The 21,182-nt window shown below is 47.1% G+C and overlaps 3 protein-coding genes across 3 annotated transcripts in view; 1 reads left to right on the top strand and 2 right to left on the bottom strand.

Annotated features, from left to right (window-relative positions):
• Positions 1 to 612: 612 nt before the first annotated feature.
• Positions 613 to 12,371, bottom strand: EAH_00029530 (hypothetical protein, conserved; the record flags this gene model as incomplete). The annotated part of the gene is made up of 20 exons (XM_013392586.1): positions 613 to 696; positions 1,027 to 1,052; positions 2,050 to 2,149; positions 2,326 to 2,391; positions 2,906 to 2,988; positions 3,761 to 4,133; positions 4,352 to 4,509; positions 5,106 to 5,627; positions 6,181 to 6,437; positions 7,095 to 7,206; positions 7,558 to 7,774; positions 8,047 to 8,243; positions 8,500 to 8,547; positions 8,824 to 9,010; positions 9,335 to 9,412; positions 9,622 to 9,768; positions 9,945 to 10,070; positions 10,602 to 10,687; positions 11,326 to 11,482; positions 12,069 to 12,371. The coding sequence occupies 20 exons, from the start codon at positions 12,369 to 12,371 to the stop codon at positions 613 to 615; spliced, it is 3,327 nt and encodes a 1,108-aa protein (XP_013248040.1).
• A 1,044-nt stretch (positions 12,372 to 13,415) lies between these two features.
• On the top strand, positions 13,416 to 20,430 carry EAH_00029520 (hypothetical protein, conserved; the record flags this gene model as incomplete). Its single annotated transcript, XM_013392585.1, has 11 exons — positions 13,416 to 14,055; positions 14,541 to 14,571; positions 14,767 to 14,953; positions 15,425 to 15,648; positions 15,760 to 15,800; positions 15,915 to 15,985; positions 16,901 to 16,960; positions 17,164 to 17,325; positions 17,505 to 17,580; positions 18,048 to 19,409; positions 20,099 to 20,430. The coding sequence occupies 11 exons, from the start codon at positions 13,416 to 13,418 to the stop codon at positions 20,428 to 20,430; spliced, it is 3,186 nt and encodes a 1,061-aa protein (XP_013248039.1).
• A 642-nt stretch (positions 20,431 to 21,072) lies between these two features.
• Positions 21,073 to 21,182, bottom strand: part of EAH_00029510 (DNA repair protein recA , putative) — a gene marked incomplete at both ends in the record, with an annotated part of 1,701 nt that continues 1,591 nt past the window's right edge. The window contains one exon of the mRNA XM_013392584.1: positions 21,073 to 21,182. This exon is cut by the window's right edge and continues 1,591 nt beyond it. Coding sequence (XP_013248038.1) covers positions 21,073 to 21,182 — 110 coding nt within the window.

The following is a 21,182-nucleotide window of genomic DNA, read 5'->3' as shown; positions in this document are numbered from 1 at the left end:
TATATATATATATATATATATATATATTTATATATATATGCATAATATTACATGTATATGCAGTAATTCATATATATGTATATACGAATTTGCTATATATATATATATAAGGAGTGAATTCATTGCGTTTTAATTGGTTTCTCTTCTGTTGTCGTTATCATCAGAAAGACAGCCGCTGGAGTCAGCAGAAATTTTATAAGAATGAAGATAAACAGAAGACAGAGTCAGATAAGAAGAAGAGGAAGAAAATAGACAAAGAAATTACACCCTTCGGTATGTTAACTGCATGCATAGTTAATTATGCATAGTTTATAAATAAGCGATTATTATTACGTCTTTCTTGAAGTGTCTGTAGATACAGAAAAAAAAGAAATGCTTCCTCTTTGTATTTATTTTATTTCTCCTTTTGTTTATTTATTTTTATTGTTGCATTTCAGACGACCTGCTTCTTAGATATTTTATTTTAATATATTTTTTTTTGTTTTGTTCGTGTTTGTTTGCTCAGGCGTGCGGAAGGACCGACTGGCCGCATATGATGCCTAGGGTTTTACTTTAGATTATTATTTTGAATTATTTTACGCTGTCTTTGTTTTTTTATTTATCTCTTTTTTATTATCCCTCCATCGAATCTGCATTCATTCTGTCTTCGTGTGTAGCGACTGTGGGAACTGCAATTTCTTCTCCGTTTACAGACACCTGAAAATAATAATATAATATAATAAATATATAATATAATATATTATATTATATTAATATTATATTAATGTACAAATGACTAACCTTTGGGGGCTGCCCGAATTGTCCTGCGCTGATCTGTTTGGTGCATTTGTTTGTTTTTGTTGCAAACAAAATTGAAGGGCAATTTGAAGAGAAAAATAAACAAATAAATTTAAACAAACCTCAACCTCAGGGACATTCTTTGGGTTTTCTTCTGGTTGTCCTGCTCTCTCTCCTCCCTGTATTGGGGTGTATAGTGTTTTCTTTTTATTAAGTTTTTGCTGTTATTATTTTATTTGCTCTTCTTACCTCCGCCTCCTGCAGCATCTTCTCCTCTGAAACAGAATCCACAATATATCCACAATATATAACGAGACAGCTGCGTCTAGCTAGCCAGCTGGCTAGCCAGCTAGCCAACTAGCTACCCTGATAGCTATCTAAACAGCTAGCCACACAGACACCTAGACAGCTAGCCAGACAGACACCTAGACAGATACAGCTAGCTAGCCAGACAGCTAGCTAGCCAGCTAGCCAGCCAGATAGCTAGCCAGTTAGATAGCTAGCCAGCCAGATGGCTAATCAGCTAGCTAGCTAGCTAGCTGGATAGCTGGGGAGTGGGCTTACTCATTTGGGTCTGTTCTGCCGTCCAGCGCTGAATAAAAGCAGAAGAGGAGTTGAGGAGAGGCAGCTGCTGATGTTTGTTTGAGTATTTTATTTACCTCAACTTTTGTGCTTCTTGCTGGCAGTTGAATTTGTTTTCCTGCTTCTAAATGCGCAGCAGTTAGGTAAAGAAGAAGATACGCAGTGTATGCACATACACCCCAAATTATAGCAAACCTGTTGCTGCTGCTTCTGCCTCGGGAGCGCCCGCTCCTTGTACGCCGGTGTTGATGCAGAAGATAGCTTTGTAGATATCCTTCATCCAATCGCTGAAGACGAATAGTAATGCATGCATTTATAGTTTATTATAGTTTTTATTTGCTCTAAATATAAAAGAAGAAATAAAGAAAAGATAAAAGAACCCTCTCTCTCACTCTCTTTCTTCTGTTGTCTCCGCGCAAAACAAACGCGGAGACCCCTTGTGGTATAACCTGAAACCTGGACAGTATATATTATTACTTTCCCTCAAACCCTAAACCCTAAACCCTAAACCCTCGAGCACGAATACGCACATCTGCGGCTTCTTCTGAGGGTTTCTAGAGGCGTTTGGATTTCAATGATTGGCAGCTTTAAGAAAGGGGCCTCCGGATGATCTGATGGATTGTTTATGAAAACAACAAGAAGAAAAAGAAGAAGTAGCAGCTTGAGGTGAGCATACACCTGAAACCTCACCTGGGTAATGCACTAAGAAATGGCGTTTAGCCATTGTAGCAGCAAATGAATCCACAGAAAGAACATCCAGAGGATCTCTCGCAACCATCAGATTCCCTTTCTGAACAGCAAACGCATACTAATCCCGGCTCTACCACCTACTGCTACCGCTTCTGCAGCTGCTACTGCTGCTGCTGCTGCTGCTGCTGCTGCAGCTGCTAGTGTTTCTGCTACGGCTGCAGTAGCAGCAGCAGCTGCTGGCGGTGTTTCAAGGGTCTACTAGCTGAATAGCCACACCTTTTGCACAGAACACGCTGGGGGTTTTGCTTCTATTTTCTTCACTGCCTCCTCTGCCTCGTGTTCCTGTAGCCGTAGAAGGCGAAGAACCCATATTTGAATTGTCCTGGTTTTATTCGTATGGGGGAACTCACGGCTTTCACTTCTTCAGCATGTAGCTGTTCTCTATGATTGATTTCCGTTTCTAGGTTTTTTGTCGCCAAGGAATAATCTGATTAAATAATTAAGTTGATATGCAAGAATGCAATAAACAGGGGATCGGTGGATTTTTTACCCATTTCTTCCGCTTCTGCTTCAGCTTCACCTGCATCAGATCGGCATAGATCATAGGGCGTGAAAGCATGCATGAACAGACGCGGAAATCAGGCGAAAAAACCCACGTTCTTCTTCAGTTTCTTCTTCATCTTCTTTATCTGCCTTTTCTTCATCGAATGGTTCATGAGGTTTCTCTTCTAAAGCGTCACTTGCTGCTGAAATCACTTTTTGATTGCTGCGGAGCGCTGTGCACTGGGCGCGATAAACTCGCAAGAAAAAGACGGAAAAAAGGAAGCAAAACCACCGCATATCTATTTAGGAGTACTTTCAAACTGTGCAGAGTCTGCTGATCATATTCATTTTTCTCTAGTTTCCACCGAATCAGCGAAAATTCAAGAAGGCCACAACCTGCACATACACTCGAAAAAGGTGAAACGCTTTCTGCACAACCAGAGCGTTTTCCTCATTCTCTAATTGTAGTTGTTTAAACTTTCGCCTCAATATTATTTTATAAGAAATGGTTTACACCAGATATAAATAAAATATTGCGTTCTTCCACCTGGACGGTTTTCTGTTTTTTTTTCACTGAAGCAGACGGCCGATAGACGAGATGATCTGCATCTATCGATTCACTCTTTCGCATCTTCTCCATCTTAGCCGGTCAAATACCCTTTAACTTATCTTTCCCAAACACAAGCTGAGATGACAATATCCTTACAAACGATGGGCCGGTTGCTGGCGACGGCGCGAGGCGAACTTGCAAACACAGAAAGATTCAGAAGTACCCGAATAAGTGGCTCTTTGCTCTTGCCTTTATTTTTGCTGTAATTACTTGTATATTTTTGCATGCACATGGGGCTTTTTGAAACACCCTCTGAGGTATACAAACAAGACGGCAATCATCCCAGCCAAGTGAAGCGTAGCAGCGGCCTACAGTCAGATTCTATCTACCAGCGTCCTACAGCCAAATTCTATCTATCCCAAACAAACTAAAAAAATAAGATCATGATGCGTATTATAAAAAAGGACAATTTGACGTTTAAAAAATGTTTTTGTTTGTTTCAGCGTGTTTTCTTTTTTGTCTGAAAAGACCGATTGGAGGCCTCTGGAACTCGCCATACATGCAGTGGCTGCCTTACTAGAGGCACCCCTTGAAGGGGCCTCGCTTGCATCGACATACCGTAAGGAAGAGCGACAGCTGCATGCAGCTGTGGGGCACCTACATGTGCATAATGGCTGGCAAGTACATTCATTGCAGGCCATATGGGGCGTACCCCAGGCAGCACTGCTGGAGCTAACATTCTTCTTGTTTGCATTATGCTGTCTGCTGTAAGCATCAAGGGGGCCCCTCCACCATACATCTGCGGGGCTATCTGTACCCCTGTAGCACCCACTGAAGGCCGACCAAACTCAGCTACCTGCCCAGCTAGCTGGCTAGCTGGAGCGGCAGAAGCTCCTCGCTGCACTTCCTCCCAGCTCGATGCATCCAACGCCTCTTCTCTCTCCCCATCGGACAGGGCCCCTGAACTTTCTGCTTCCTCTCCAGGGCCCTCCTGCAAGCACGTAAGCATGATAATAAACAAATATATATATAAATATATATACTCATCTCCGTCAGTCGCAGTGTATTATGCGTCTCTGTCTGGTCTCTTCTCTCTCCCTCTATCTCTATCTCTTCTCTTCTCGCGTTTCTGCTGCGCCCTCTCAACCCAAGTATTGCTGTTGCTGCTGCTGCTGCAGTTGCTGCTGCTGCTGTTGTGGGTCTCCTCACCTTCTGATGTCTCATTGCATGCAAACACTGCAGCTGAGAATGTCTCAGGGCAAGGAGGTCTTTTACTACCAGCGGGCGATGCTGTCCTTGAGGCAGCAGCGGCAGCTGCGTCTCCTGAAGTGTTGTTATTAAATAATCGACAAGGTTTGGATCTGCTGCTGCAGCATATCAAATGCACACATAGACACACCCCTGCCGCTGCTGCTGCTGTTGCTGCTGCTGCTGCTGCTGCTTATACTGCTGGTGGTGTTGCTGCAGCTGCTGTTGCTGTTGCTGCAGATGCTACTGGTGCTGGTGCTGCAGCTCGTGCTGCTTTGGCTGCTGCTACTGGTGTATTATTACTATGAACAAATAAACAGAATAAAGACCTTATATAAATAGATACATAATGGATAAATAAACAAACGGAATAAAGACCTAATACTAATAAATTATATACATATATATATATATATTATTAAAGATATAAACAAACCAAACAAGTACCTATAATGCATATTATATATTATAAATAAATAAACAAAAGAAGAAAGACCTGTTATATATATAATAAATGGACAGACAGAATAAAGACCGAGAACAGACACACACACACACACATATATATATATATATATATTGTAGATAATTAAACAAAGAGAATGAAGACCTATTCTATATATATATATATGAGAATAAACACCTATAATATATATATAATAAACACCTATAATATATATATATATATATATAAACAAAGAGAATAAAGACCTACTTGATTTCCCAGATGGCCGCGGCAGCAGCGCGAGGAGATCGCACAAAAATTTCGGTGGGGCGAACATAGGGACTGCTGTAGCAGCAGCAGCATCTGCTGCAGATCTTGTTGCTGCTGCTGCATGCTGCTGCTGCTGCTGCTGCTGCAGGAACATAGGGTGGTAGATGGCGGAGAGTTCAGGATGAAAGGCAGCGAGACTGTCGAGGTCCGGCCGTGCTATGTGTGCTGCTGCAGCAGCAGCAGCAGCAGCAGCAGCAGAAGTTGTTTTGCTGCCGCTGCTGCGCATCTCCTCTTCCTCTGGATCAATCTCTAGGTCTCTGCTGCTGATGCCTAGACCCTTATCCTGCTCAGCAGCAGCAGCAGCAGCAGCAACACTACTACCACCACTACTACTAGCAGCAGCAGCAGCAGCAGCAGGTGCTGCGCTTCTTCCTATTCCTTCTGCTCTTTGCTGCACTTCTATTGAAGTTGCTGGATAAGCCCCAAAAACAGTATACAGCTCTAAGATATCTTGCATAGAGTCTGCAGAAACAGCAGCAGCAGACGCACAGCAGCAGCAACGCATGCAGGCAGCAGCAGCAATACATGCAGGCTGCAGCAGCAAACAAACCAATACGCATATAGCTCGAAGCAACAAATTAAAAGAAGAAAAACAAACAAAACATAAAAACAAATCGGAGATAATGCCACAGCTCAGCAGTATACAACACACAAAACTTGAAAACCTAAACAAACCCTAAACCCTAAACCCTAAACCCTAAAGACTAAGGGCATCGTAATAACAATATTAAACAGACAAACAAACAAACAAATAAGCAAATAAACAAACAAACGACTTCCACCAGCCAAACGCAAACAAACGTATTCTGCAGCAGCAGCACAAACACCAGCAAGGGCTGCAGCAGGAGCAGCAGAAACATTAGCAGCAGAAACACCAACAGCAGCTCAAGCAGCATCAGCAGCACTAGCAGGAGAAGCAGCAGCAGCGGCAGCAGAAGCAGCAGCAGCAGTAGCAGAAGTAGCAGCAGCAGCAGAAGCAGCAGCAGCAGCATCAGAGAGTGTTAGGCTGTGCTACCTCCGCCCATGAATTGTCTTCTCCTAATTTTAAGTTTGGAGTATGCAGAGGCCTTCGGGTTTGCGTCTGCCCCAGCTGAGCTGACAGTGAGTTGTGCTGCTGCTGCTGCATGCTCCCCAGCAGCAGCAGCAGCAGCAGCAGGGTCTGGGCCCTCTTCCTGCTGCTCTTCTAAAATGTCTCCACCCGTAGTCGCTAACTCTGGGGTCAGGTTTAAACGCTGCAGCGTCCGAAGCTCCAAGACAGCACGCAAGGAAGACCTGACAGACAAATAACAAAAAAACAAAACGCAATTGCTGCTGCTGCTGCTGCTGCTGCTGCAGGTGCTGATGGTGCTGGTGCTGGTGCTGCTGTTTTTGTTGCTGCTGGCGCTGCTGCTGTTGTCGCTGCTGGCGCTGCTGCTGTTGTCGCTGCTGTTGTCGTTGCTGCTGCTGCCACTGGTTTGTTTCAGCCGCAACGGCAGCATGCAACGCAGCAGCAGCAGCAGCAGCAACTGCAGCAGTGTACGTTGCGCCTTGATATCATTTTGCTTCTGTTTAATTCAAAAGCGAATGCTCCCACACCAACAACCCCACAGTGGACCACTCGGCGACCCAACAGACCAATGGACCACCAAACAAATCATCAAACGAACCATCAAACAAACCATCAAATGGACCACTGAACAAACCATCAAATGGACCACTGGACGGACCACTACCAAACGGACCACTGAGGGGTCCACTGGGTGGACCAACGAATGGACCACTGGGTGGACCATTCAATGGACCATCAAATAGGCCAGTGGATGGACCATCAAACAGACCATTAAATGGACCACTGAATGCAGCATTAAGTGCAGCAATAAGTGCAGCAATAAGTGCAGCAATAAGTGCAGCATTAAGTGCAGCATTAAGTGCAGCAATAAAGAGACTAACGCGTCTCCGTATGAATCTTCTAAACGAATCCACTTCTGCCACAAGAGACGGCTGCCACCCCCCAACTCCGAGTGAAGTGTCAATACACTCCGCCGCAGCAGCTCACGGGCACCTGCAGATCGCAGCAGCAGCAGCAGCAGCAGCAACAGTAGCAGCAGCAGCAGCAATAGCAGCAGCAGTAGCAGCAAAAAGTGGCTGCTTCTTCCTCTCTTTGCCGCTTAAAGAAGTGCAGCAGCAAGCAACAACAGCAAAAATCAGCAGCAAATAGCAGCAGAAGCAGCAAAGAGCAGCAGCAGCAGCACACAGCACCACCAGTGGCAGCAGCAAGAGAAAACAGCAGCAGCAGCCGCACGCACCAGCAGCAACAGCAGCATCAGCACCAGCAGCATCAGCATCAGCAGCATCAGCAGCAACAGCAGCAGGAGCAGCAGCAGGAGAATATAGTATTTGTTGTTTGTCTTACCATCTAACAACCCCATCTGCAGCAGCATATCAGCATAAGCAGCAACAAACTGAGGGTGTGTTTGATAACGCAGCGCTCCTTTCTTTAATGCGCCGATTGCATGCATGCGAGAGCCGCATACACTCCACTCTGCTGCTGCTTGAGCAGCAAACACTTCCCAGCTGCAGCAATCTAACTCCGAGATCTCGCAAAAACATGCGCGCCAAGCTGCTATGCCCTACACGCAAACCCCAAACCCTAAACCCTAAACCCTAAACCCTAAATCTAGAACCAGGATGGCGAAAAAAATCTTGTAAATCCACCCAACAAAAAAAATATTGCAACTCCACATACCATTCCCAACCCAAACCCTAAACCCTAAACCCTAAACCCTAAACCCTGATCCATAAACCCCATCCCCTAAACCCTAAACCTCAAGCAATATAAACCCGAAATCCGAAACCGTATACCTTAAACCCTAAACCCTAAACCCTAAACCCTAAATCTCACATAAGATCTGCGAATGAAGTTAAGGTATTTGGTCAGTAAGACAGGGGCCCCCTGTATAGAGAGGGGGCCCTGGGGGCCCCCTTGGGTTTGAGGGGTTTCTAAGACCATTGAAGTAATAGCGCTGCGATAAACAGCATCTGCTGCTTTTATCATTCTTCTTTCTTCTAATAACTCCGCCAAAACTATTTGCAGTAACTCTGCAAAAAAAAAGAAAAACCCCAACAAACCCTAAACCCTAAACCCTAAACCCTAAAACCTATACAAGCAAAATGCTAGAGAAGAAACGCTCAACGAGAGAAATCTTAAATATATATATATATATATATATATATATTTCTTACAAATAGATAAACCCTCAAACGAAAACCCTAAAAGCGTGAAACCCCAAACAATACAAACAATTGTCAACTCAAACCCTAAACCCTAAACCCTAAACCCTAAATACCAACTCACCATCGCCTGGAAGGAACCTGTCGATGGCGCGGCGTAAAACTTCACAAGCTGAGCAGAACACAACAAACCCTAAACCCTAATCATAAATATCAAACCCTAAACCCTAAACCCTAAGCCATCCAAGGCCCCACCACTGAACCCTAAACCCTACACCTCTCTTGCCAAGGGCAAACCCTAAACACTAAACCCTAAACCCTAAACCCTAAGCGCTACACTTCCTTAACCCGCGGAAAGCTCCAACCCCAAACCCTAAACCCCAATAAACCCTAAACCCCAATAAACCCTAAACCCTAAACCCTAAACCCTTTGGGTGTCTATAAGTACCTTTTGTCGGCATTTGATTAGCGAGTAAGAACTGAGAAAATTCAAACCACAAGTCTGCTCGATAAGCACAAGAAAGGAGGCACGTGTGGTAGGCCTGAGAGACGCGACTAATAAACTCCGAAGGGATTAAATGAAGAGGGTTTGTCTTCTCATAAGACAGCACACTTCGCCAAGCTGCTGCATGCGCCTGTAAACAAAATATACATTTAAAATAATTTAATTTAATTTGGACTTCTTATTAATATTATTTTAAAAAAATTTTATTTATTTTTGCTCTTATTAACCCGCAATCACACAAACCCTCCAAAAAACACACTATCTCCTAACCCTAAACCCTAAACCCTAAACCCTAAACCCTAAGCTAAACACAAACCTAAGAGCAACATGATACACGCAAACCCTAAACGCTAATCCTTGCCATTAGAATAAACCCTAGTAATGCTCTCCAGCACGTGCAACCAACAAGCAACACATAAACCCTAAACCCTAAACCCTAAACCCTGAATCTCACCTGACGCGACTTGTCTGCAACGGAAAGCGGCAGCGCCACACAGGACCAATCGATATCTTTCATGAGCCGCATCAGCTCCTGCAGCCACAAACCCTAAACCCTAAACCCTAGACCCTCAATCGTAGACCCTAGACTTGGGTTTGCGCAGCTAAACCCTGAGTGCCGACGCCCTAAGCCTTCTCGCTTGGCGGCCCTTCTCTTTCTCTTTCTCTCTCCCCAGCCTGGTGGAATCCCTAAACCCTAAACCCTAAACCCTAAACCCTAAACCCTAAACCCTAAACCCTTACGGTATGTGCCTTCTTGGAGGCAGCGCATTTGTCTTCAAAGGAAGAAAGAAGCTTTGAAATTAACTGCATGTTTGCCTTCGTACTTCGTTCAAATGCGCAGTAAGCCCCCCAAATACCCTCAAGACCCGCCACTGGCCTCCGCAGACACTGCAACGCAAACCCTAAACCCTAAACCCTAAACCCTAAACCCTAGGGATTTAACCTTAAATGCCGTTCTCCATAACAGAAGCAAGAAGAAACGACTAATTCGTGAAAGTGAAACTTCGCCGACACAGCCTTAAACCCTAAACCCTAAACCCTAAACCCTAAACCCTAAACCCTACAGCTTGAAAGGCCGAACGCAGCATGTTGACGTCGGTAAACTGCTCAGTGAGGCTGCTGCCCCCAGGAGAGAGAGGAGCCCTAAACACTTTCTGCTCCAAATCCGTGGGCATCAAAGGACCTGTAGCCTGAAGCAAACCCTAAACCCTAAACCCTAAACCCTAAACCCTAAGCTCGTAGACCCAAACCCCTAAACCCTCAAGCTGTGTTGCGGCGCTCTAAACCCTCGTTAGGCCGAGGAAATGCGAGTAGCAGCAATTAGCGTCCTCGATTACAGTGGATAGGAGGCTCAATTAGGGTTTAGGGTTTAGGGTTTAGGGTTTAGGGTTTATATACTCTGCCAGTGAAGTCCGAAAGAAGACCCTGAACCTGCCCTCTCTCCAACAAAGCAGCATTTCGAATGCGCAGCAGCAGCAGCAGCAACTCCTGCCACAGAGGCCCCGTCCTGGGGTCCCACCGTAGCTGCAGCGCACACAAGGGTTTAGGGTTTAGGGTTTAGGGTTTAGGGTTTAAAGTGCTGACTCCACTGGCTCCGGATGCTGTCGGTGCAGCACAGCACAGGGAAATCACGGCTAAGGGTTTAGGGTTTAGGGTTTGGCCCGCAAACATGTTACAAACTGCTGAGGGTTTAAAATTAGGGTTTAGGGTTTAGGGTTTACCTTCTCCACAGCAGAAGTCAACGCCTGGCGGAAGTCCTCCACTGTGCCCGTGCAGTAAACAAACTTCACGTAAGACAGCCATAGCTCTGCGCACAAACCCTAAACCCTAAACCCTAAACCCTAAACCCTAAGCCCTAAACCCTAAACCCTAGACCCCAAACGCTAAACCCTACATTCATGTGTTGGTCTGTCTGGCTGTCAATTCCTTTGTTTGTTTGTTTGTCTCTCTATGTATTTGTTTGTTTGCTTCTTCCCTAAACCCTAAACCCTAAACCCTAAACCCTAAGCTATGCATGCAACGAAGCTTTGCAGAGGGGACAAGGCGGCAATAGCCCCGCAACTATATCCTGATTGATTGATTCCTGATTATTTAGGGTTTAGGGTTTAAGGTTGTTCAGTGTTTAGGCTATTTAGGGTTTAGGGCTGTTTAGGGTTGTTTAGGGTAGTTTAGGGTTTAGGGTTTATGACTGTTCAGGATCTAGGCTTTAGGGTTGTTTAGGGTTTAGGCTTTAGGATTATTTAGAGTTGTTTAGTGTTGTTTAGAGTTGTTTAGTGTTGTTTAGAGTTGTTTAGTGTTGTTTAGTGATGTTTAGTGTTGTTTATGGTTGTTTATGGTTGTTTATGGTTGTTTATGGTTGTTTAGGGTTTAGGGTTTAGGGTTGTTTAGGGTTATTTAGGGTTGTTTAGGGTTGTTTAGGGTTGTTTAGGGTTTAGGGTTTAGGACCTAGTTGGGGGCATGCATGCAGCGAGCGTGCATAGACGCTTTTCGCTTTGTTTAAATTTCCCTTCGCAATTTCAAACTCCGCCATCCGTCGCCAGTAATTTGCACACGTCGGAAATATTAAAATAACCCGTTCATATAAATCTGTTGAAGGCGCCTCCTGTTCATAAACCCTAAATAACCCTAAATAACCCTAAATAACCCTAAATAACCCTAAATAACCCTAAACAAACCATGGAGTAGACACTGACGCCGAATATCGTCAACACCCGCTGGATATATATATTATATATGTAAATATATTTGCAGCAGCAGAAACAGAAATAGCAGCAGCAACAGCAGCAGCAAACGCCACTGCAGTAGCAGCAACAGCAGCAGCAATTCCTACAACAGTAGCAGCAGCAGCCAGAGCAGCAGCAGCAGCACCAGAAACACCAACTGCTACTGCAGCAGCAGCGCCAGCCCCATCCACCGTCATAGTTACACCAGCAGCGGCAGCAGCAGCAACAGAAGCAGCAACAGCAACAGAAGCAGCAGCAGCAGCAGCAACGGAAGCAGCTGCTGCAGCAACAGCACCATCAACAGCCACAGCAGCACCAGCAACAGCCAACAGCCACAGCAGCAGCAGCAGCAGCAGCAGCACCATCAACAGCCACAGCAGCACCAGCAGCAGCCACAGCAGCACCAGCAACAGCACTAGCAACAGCAGCAGCAGGAGCAGCAGCAGCAGCAGGAGGTGTACGTACAGCGAGCAGAGCATCCCAGGTTTGTCTATCGAAGGGGTTTTCTTTGAGCTGCGCCTCCATTGCTAAATGAGGGGATGAAGTGTCTGTCTGACGCATAACAGCAGCATTTCTGCTTCCTTTAATATTACGAAAGACTTCATCTAGCTGCAAACAATGCAGATGAAGCACTTCGCTAGCTAACGGGAGGCGAGCAGGGGCCCCCAATGGATTTGGGGGGCCCCCAACAGCCTGGGGGGCCCCTGGGCCAGGGGCCCCACAAAATCCGGGGGCCCCCGGTACCCCCGTTGTAACCAAATTCGACATCTGAGGAATGCAATGCGGTCGGGTTCGATTCCCAGCAAATAATATTTCCTTTTATTACTGCTGCCGCTGCTGCTGCTGTTGCTGTTGCTGCTGCTGTTGATTTTGCTGCTGATATTGGTGCTGCTGTTGCTGATAATCGTGCTGCTGACGTTGGTGCTGATGTTGATGTTGATGTTGCCGCTGATGTTGCTGCTGATTCTCTTGATTCGCCTTCAGGGTGGGGGCCCCCGGAGAGGGGCCCTCATCGGAATGGTTTGCCTCACTTTCTCGCAAGTGGATTTAGGGAGAAATAAAAATATATCAGGGGAAATAAAAAGTAAATTCCACGATTTTGGGTGTGCGTGCAAACCCTAAAAGAAGGCAGAAAAACCCAGATCCCAACGAGGGTTTAGGGTTTAGGGTTTAGGGTTTAGAGGAGCCCGCAATCCAGCTAGTGGGAGGGAAATAGAGATGAAAATGGGTGGAGAGATGCAGTGTACGTACAACTCAACATAAAGAAACGAATTATCAAAATAAAATACTTCTCTTACATGCATGCATGCATGCATGCAAGCAAAGTTTATAGGCGCCTCAGCGGGGCTGGGTTCGTCGGCTAGGAGGGCTTCTGTAGGAGTTTGTGGAGGTAAATGAATTAAAAAAGACTTTATAAGGAAATAAAGACTCAATTTAATTGAATTTGACCTTAAAATCAAGTGAAAAATCAATTTTAATGCAGGATCGCGGGCATTTGCAAAATACACACATCGCGCCACATCTGAGCTGTACATACACCTCAGGTACCAATGAAAAAAAGGAGAAAAAGAACAGCCGGAGAATTATTTGTTATATTTATCCTTCTTAATACAATTGTTTTTATATTTCAGGTTAGCCTCAATACAGACAGTTGCACACGCTGCTGTATATAGATAGACACCAAGCTAGCTGTATAAACGCAACAGAAATAGCAGCAAAAAGACAAAAATAAGAAAACAGCAAAGTAATATAAATTACCGTTCGACATCCACCATCTCGCCTGTACGTACACCCCAAACTTCCACAAAGACAATGCCACGGGCTGCCCCTTCCTCACTGCCTCCCTCCAGGGGGCCCTTGGGAACTGGGGGGCCCCCTGAGGGATCCCCTAGACCCTTAGGCCCCCCTGATGGGCTCTCGAGACCATTGAAGCTGCCGGAGGGGCCCTCGATACCTGTGGGGCCGCGTATACCTTCGAGACCCCCTGAGGGGCCCCCTAGACATGTGGGGCCCCCTGAGGGGCCCCCTAGACATGTGGGGCCCCCTGAGGGGCCCTCTATATCTGTGAGGCTCCCTGAGGGGCCCCCTATATCTGTGGGGTCCCGTAGACGTATGGGGCCCCCTGAAGAGCCCTCTATACCTGTGGGGCCCCCCGAGGGGCCCTCTATTCCTGTGGGGGTTTCTGAGGGGCCCCCTATATCTGTGGGGCCCCCTGAGAAGCCCCGCAAAGCTGGGGGGCCCCCTGGGGAGCAGCAAAGAGGTAGGGGGACCCCTGTGATGGATAGAAAGAAAGATAGTTGTAGGAATGCTACGTGTATATCTGCTGCTGAGGTTCGATTGGCGTTATCTAGCGAGAGGTTAATGCAGACAGTGAAAGGAGAAAGAGACCTTGTTAACAATATTCTTTTGCCTTCTGAGGAGCTGCATAGACACCCCAATTGTGACAGCAGTGGTGGGCCCCTGGGGTGTATATACACCACAACTCTAAACCCTTAAAGCCCCACAGCAACAGGAAAGAATAATAGATAACAGAGAATAAGGCTGCATGCATATATGCATGCAAATCCTTATTAAACAAACAAACAAAAACGGAGAAAGAAACAGAGATAGAGACAAAAGAATAATCAAACGAAGACAGAAAAAGAGAGGCAAAGCAGCAGCAGCAGCAACAACAACAGCAGCAGCAGCAGCAGCATCAATAAATGCTTTATTTATAATCCCCATTTCTTCTGTCTCTGCTGCCCCCTTTCAGGTGTCTACAGTATCCCTTTGTCTCAGAGTCTTCAAGATCAACAGGCTAGGCTCTAGGGTTTAGGGTTTAGGGTTTAGGGTTTAGGGATTAAGCTGCATAGTCTAGGTGAAAAGGTTTACAAGGGGCTGCGCTGCAACGAACTCCAGGATCTAGGGTTTAGGGTTTAGGGTTTAGGGTTTGCACAGGTATCAACGGACGAGAGAACGCTGCAGCGTCGTAACAGCAGAGACAGCCTCGAGGGAAAACCCTCTTTACAAGGCCCGCGGCGTACGCACACCAAACCCTAAACCCTAAACCCTAAACCATAAAACCCCTAAATGGTTGCATATAGGGTGTACAGTCTAAACCCTCCCACCACCATCGCAGCCACCCAGCACCCTTTGGGGTGTCCTGTTAGGGTTTAGGGTTTAGGGTTACATACACCGCACCTACTGCTGCACTGCTGTCTTTGCCCCGCTTCCGCAGCAGCAGCAACAACAACAACAACAGCAGCGGCAGCAGCAGCAGCAGCAGCAGCAGCAGAAGGAACAGCAGCAGCAGCAGCAGCACCGCTGCAGCGGAGGGCCTCCAAAAGAAAGGGAGGTTCAAAAGCTCCCCGGTGAGGGTTTCTTGAAAAGAGTATAACCCTAAACCCTAAACCCTAAACCCTAAACCCTAAAGCAAGAAACCCTAATCCCTAAAACCCTAAACCCTAAAGGCTGCTGAGCTTTGTATCTGCTCTACCAGGAGGCGAAGGACAAGCTGGACTCTTAGAGGTCTACAAACCCTAAACCCTAAACAACCCCCAAACCCTAAAAAAAGCCTAAACCCTAAACAAACCCCAAACCCTAAACCCTTTGCTTCCCGCTGCCGATACGTTTCTCCTGCCCCACCTCCAACGCCCAGAACAGAGACAGACTCTCCACAAGTACGCTTTAGGGTTTAGGGTTTAGGGTTTAGGGTTTACGGCAAGTGTAGAAGAAGGGAGTAACTAGAGACCCTTTCTGGAGCTCTTCATGCATATCACTAAACCCTAAACCCTAAACCCTCAAGCTCTAGGAAAGGGTTTTGCTGCATCCAGGGTTTGCAGGAGGTTATAGCTGAAGAAGCAGCAGCGGAAGCAGCAGCAGAAGCACCAGCAGAAGCAGCAGCAGAAGCACCAGCAGAAGCAGCAGCAGAAGCAGCAGCACCAATCACAGCAGCTGCAACAGTTCCAGCAGCTCCTGCTGCAGCAACACCGCCAGCGGCTCCAGCAGCAGCAGCAGCAACAGCTGCAGCAGCAGCAACAGAAGCAGAAGGCCCGCCTGAGTCTCTGTGAGTTTTGTTTCCTCTCGTTAACACCCTCCAGCAGAAGCCCAACCCCAAACCCTAAACCCGAAACCCTAAACCCTAAATTGCTGCCATAACGTTGGGGTGTACGCACAGCTCAAGCCTTTGCGCAACGGGAGTTTCACGACTCGCTGAGAGTAAGCCGAGACGCTTTAGAGAAAGCCCCTCCAATTAGGGTTTAGGGTTTGTTGTTTAGGGTTTGAGGATTAGGATTTAGGGTCTAGGGTTTAGGGTTTCTGCTTATTGGACAGAGTACTTCGAGCTACCGCACAAAGCAAGACAGGCGGAGAATAAGTGGAAGAAGAAGGACCAAACGATGCACGTAAACCCCAGGGTTTAGGGTTTAGGGTTTAGGGTTTAGGGTTTAGGGTTGTCCTGTAGCTTGTCTCTGATTGCCTCCTTCTTTTGTCTCCTTTTATCTCTCTTTGCTTTTTATGCTTCTCTTTTTTATTTTATTTATTTTATTTTAACTTTTTATATATTTTTTTATTACATTTATTTTATTTACTTTATTTATTTTATTTTATTTATTTTATTTTTATTTTTATTGCTCAAATTAAACAGACGACGGCAACTGCCACAGAAAGCGGAGACCAACATTTGTATGAAGTGAGGCGAACCCTAAACCCTAAACCCTAAACCCTAAACCCTAAACCCTAAACCCTAAACTGTAAACCCTAAAGCCCTAAGCCCTAACCCTAGACCTTAAACTCTAAACCCTAAACAAACGCGTAAGAGAGAAAGATAGTTTAGGGTTTAAGGTTTAGGGTTTAGGGTTACTTGTCCGCGGCCTTTGAACCTACGCGTACATCATACGCCCTTTAGGGTTTAGGGTTTAGGGTTTAGGGTGGTTCTATTCTGTTGCTGAAGGCGTTGAAGCAGAAGGAGAAACTGGCAAGAAGGCGCGCCGCCCTATACAAGCAGTGAGGGTGGTTTAGGGTTTAGGGTTTAGGGTTTAGGGTTTAGGGTTTATCTCTCTGTCTCCTCTCCTGGGCGTCTCCGAGTGTCTCCTGTTGTTGTTTGTTTTGTCTCCTTTCCTTAATGCTTAGTTTTATATAATATAATATAGATATAAATGTTTATTTATTAATTTATTTATTTATATTATTTATCTATATATTTTGTTTTACTTCTTTTCTTTCGTTTGGCTTTGGGGGTTTCTGCTTGTTTCCTCGTTTAAGACCTGGCGCTTATGCTCTAGGGTTTAGGGTTTAGGGTTTAGGGTTTAGGGTTTAAGGCTCGCTGTGTCTTGACCAGGAAGCTGCAGAAGGTCGCCAAAGAGGCGAAGGAAGAAGTGGTGGGCACACCTGCTACTAGGGTTTAGGGTTTAGGGTTTAGGGTTTACAAAGTCAGTCCGAGATCTTCTCAGCCTGTCACCGGCAATGCTTTGTTGAAGGCCGCCTTCTTATCTCGTATGGCTTGCACCTTAGGGTTTAGGGTTTAGGGTTTAGAGCTTGCGGCTTAGGGTTTAGGGTTTAGGGTTTAGGGTTTGTGGTTTAGAGTTCATGGGCTTCTCATGCTGCTGCTTCTGAAAGACGTTCCCAGAGGGATCGGCAGCTGCTGCAGCAGCTGCAGCAGCAGCAGCAGGAAAAGCAAAGAGAGACGCTTCACACTCTGCGTCTCTTGTCTCTTCAATTAGGCCTAGCCAACAAAAAACTAGAGGTTAGGGTTTAGGGTTTAGGGTTTAGGGTTTAGGGTTTAGGGTTTAGGGTTTAGGGGTTCGGGCGAGGGTTGCATTGTACGAAGGGAGACGCAGCTAACTTTGGAGTCTGCAGTGCAACACGTAGGGTTTCAAATTAGGGTTTAGGGTTTAGGGTTTAGGGTTTAGGGTTTCACTGTAGGCTGTTGAGCGCTTTGGGACTTCTCTGATGAAGCTGTACCTCAAACTGTTGGCTTCCAGCGACAACAAAATATCCGGTACCTAAACCCTAAACCCTAAACCCTAAACCCTAAACCCTAAACCCTAAACCCTAATTTTCACCTTTAGAACTGTGAACCCTAAACCCTAAACCGCTGATTTCAAAGTGAGGTACGCGGTCCTCGAGTATAAATGCTACTAACAAATTCGCCAGCTCAAGACCCGAGGGTTTAGGGTTTAGGGTTTAGGGTTTGCTGTAGCTCAAATAGAACTAGTGTTTAGGGTTTAGAGTTGGGTGTTTTAAGTTAAAAGGGAAATTAGGGTTTAGGGTTTGGGGCCTGGTTTATTCAAAGACAATGGAATTACAGCATAGGGTTTAGGGTTTGGTTTCACTGCTGTAATTAAACTTCGGGTTTAGGGTTTAGGGTTTAGGGTTTTGGCTTATTTGGCAGGCAAAATGAAGTTAGGGTTTAGGGTTTAGGGTTTAGGGTTTAGGGTTTAGGGTTTAGGGTTTGATTTATTTCAGACAAAATGGAATTAGGGTTTGTGCATTTTCTTCACCAAGTCGAAGAACTGCATGAGGACATTAAACATGCTGCATCTCTTCACAGATCTGCTGCTGCTGCTGCTGCTGCAGCAGCAGCAGCAGCAGGGGGACCCCCAGGGGCCCCCCCATGGGTCAACCAATGCCCTGCCGCTGCAGCAGCAGCAGCAGCTGCGCCGGCAGCAACAGCAGCACTATTAGCAGCAGCAGCAGCAGCGCCATCACCACCACAGGGAAGAGCAGCAACAAGTGGAGGAGAAACAACAACAGCAACAGCAACAGCAACAGCAACAACAACAGCAGCAGCAGCAGCACCAGGAAGAAGCAATGCGTGTGCAGCACCATTAAAGTTTGCTGCTGCTGATGCTTCATTCTCTGCTAACTGCTGCCTAAAGCCTTTTAAATGCTGCGAGGGGGCGCCCCCCCAAGAGGGGGGTGGTGCAGCAGCAGCAGCAGCAGAGCCCCCTACATTAGGAGACAGTCTTGCAACGGCAACAGCAGCTGAAGGAGCAACAGCAGAAGCAACAGCAGCAGCACAAGCATCGACAGCAGAAGCAGCAGCAGCAAAAGCAGCAACAGCAGAAACAGCAGCAGCAGCAAGAGCAGCAGCAGCAAGAGCAGCAGCAGCAAGTGCAGCAGCAACAGCAGCAAAACCCGTTACAAGAGGGGCCCTTCCTTTCAATAGGAGACACTCCTCATGCTGTCTCCTTGTAGAACAGCGGCAGCCTGCAGCAAATGAGCAGTTTGCTGCTAACTCAGAAGATAAGATAAAACAAATTAAGCACCCTCATCCATTTGCTGCTGATCTAAACATGCACACAGACAGCCGAGGAAGAGACATGCAGCAACTCAAACAGCTGCAACTGCAGCAGCAGCAAAAGATCCTGCAGCAGCAACAGCAGCAGCAAACAATCGTGCAGCAGCAGCAGCTGCTGCAGCTGCAGCAGCCACAGCTGCAGCAGCAAACAATCGTGCAGCAGCTGCAGCTGCAGCAGCAACAGCTGCACCAGCAAAAGATCGTGCAGCAGCAGCAGCTGCAGCAGCAACAGCTGCAGCAAAAACAGACGCAGCAGCGACCCCTGCAGCAGCAACAGCTGCAGCAGCAACAGCAGCAGCGGCAACAGCTGCAGCAGCAACAGCTGCAACAGCAACAGCTGCAACAGCAGCACAAGATCGTGCAGCAGCAACAGCTCCAACAGCAACAGCTGCAACGGCTGCAACTGCTGCAGCAGCAGCAACAACAGCAGCAGCGGCAACAGCACCAGCCGCAACAACTGCAACAGCAACAGGTGCAACAGCTGCAGCAGCAGCAGCAGCAGCAAGAAGAGCAGCAGCACTGCTCGAGTGTAATTCTTTTAGCTGCAAATGCGTTTGCAGCAAATAAAGAGCATTGCAGCAAATCGGAGTGTATATACAGCTCAACAGGCCTGAGGTGTACATACAGCTCAAGAGATATTTATCTCTCTCATTTAAACTCTTTTTGCTGCAGCTCCTCTACCTTAACAAACAATCCTCCAGCAGCAGCAGCAGCAGCAGGCGCAGCAGCAACAGCAGCAGCAGCAAGAGGAGCAGCAGCTTCACAAACAGCTTCAGCAGCAGCAAGAGAAGCAGCAGCATTACAAACAGCTGCATCAGCAGCAAGAGCAGCAGCATTACAAACATCTGGAGCAGCAGCAAGAGAACCAACAGCAGCAAGAGCAGCAGCAGCAGCAAGAGAAGCAGCAGCAGCAAGAGAAGCAGCAGCAACAAAAAGTATTGATGGGAGCTGCACATCAAACACACTATTAAATTTGTGTCTCTCTTCAACTATAAATCAGCAAGACGGAGACAGTAAGAAAGTGCTGTCTCTGTTTGTTTATTTATATATCTTTATTTGTCTGTCTCCTGCTGCTGATGCTGCAGCTATTGCTGCCTCTCCCTCAGTCCCTCAGAGTTGTGCGTCTTTTAAACTGTTGCTGCTGCTTTTGCTGCTGCTGCTGCTCCTGCTGCTGCTGCTGTTACTGCTGCTGCTGCTGCTGCTGTTTGTGCTGCAGCAACGGGCGCAGACAGCGACTTGAGAAGCATCAGCACCTGCAGCAGGGAGCAGACCCCAACAAACCAGAGGCAGAAGCAGCAGCAGCAGCAGCTGCTGCTGCTGCAGCAGCACCAACAGCGCGTACTGCAGCAGCAGCACCACCACCACCAGCAGCAACAGCAGGAGCTACTTTGTCATCGTCAGCAGCAGCAGCTGCTGCTGCAGCAGCACCAACAGCAGCTACATCATCATCAGCAGCAGCAGCAGCTGCAGCAGCAGCAGCTGCTGCTGCAGCTGTACCCTCCAGGAGAGCTGAAGGGCCCCGTGTCTCCTCAACTTCTGCTCCACTGAGGGCCCCCAAAGTGTCTCCTCTTAAAGCTGCGTATTTGCTGCTAACAGTGCGGCAGCAGCAGCTGCTGCTGCTGCTGCACGGACGGCAGCTACTGCAGCAGCAAAACCAACAGCAGCAACTGCAGCAGCTCCATCAATAGCAGCTGCAGCAGCATCACCACAGACAGCAGCAGCACCACCACAAACAGCGGCTGCAACAACAGCAGCAGCAACAGCAGCAACAATAGCAGCAGCAGCAACAGCAGCAACAATAGCAGCAGCAACAATAGCAGCAGCAGCAACAGCAGCAGCAGCAACAACAGCAGCACGAATGCATGCGGGAGACACTTGAGCAGATCTGTTGTTGAGATAATAAAAAACCTAAAAAAACAAAGCAGCAAACAGGGGGCCCCTCAGGGCCTGCAGCACTGACAGCAGCAAACAGCAGCAGGAGACAGCGCCCTTGCGTCTGTCTCCAACAAGTAAATTGCTGCTGCTGCTGCTGCTGCTGCAGCTGCTGCCCCATCAAATGCATGCAGGACAACGCCCTAAGTGCCACTAACCCTTAAACAGCAATCGCAGCAGCAGCTGCTGCTGCAGCAGCAGCTGCTGCAGCAGCAGCAGCAGCAGCATCAACAGCTGCAGCAGCAGCAGCAGCAGCAGCTAAGCATCAACAACTCCAGCCTCCGTGACAGCAAAAGGAATTGCTGTAGGGGGGAGGTGTGGGGCGAAGAGGATATGCATGCAGCGCATGCGTGTTAGCTGCTCGTACA

This window comes from Eimeria acervulina, genomic scaffold (genome assembly GCF_000499425.1).
Source record: "Eimeria acervulina Houghton genomic scaffold, Eah_scaff265, whole genome shotgun sequence".
In the NCBI taxonomy this organism is placed as follows: domain Eukaryota; phylum Apicomplexa; class Conoidasida; order Eucoccidiorida; family Eimeriidae; genus Eimeria; species Eimeria acervulina.
Note: the sequence above shows the minus strand (reverse complement) of the source record. Positions and strands in the feature narration are given on the sequence as shown.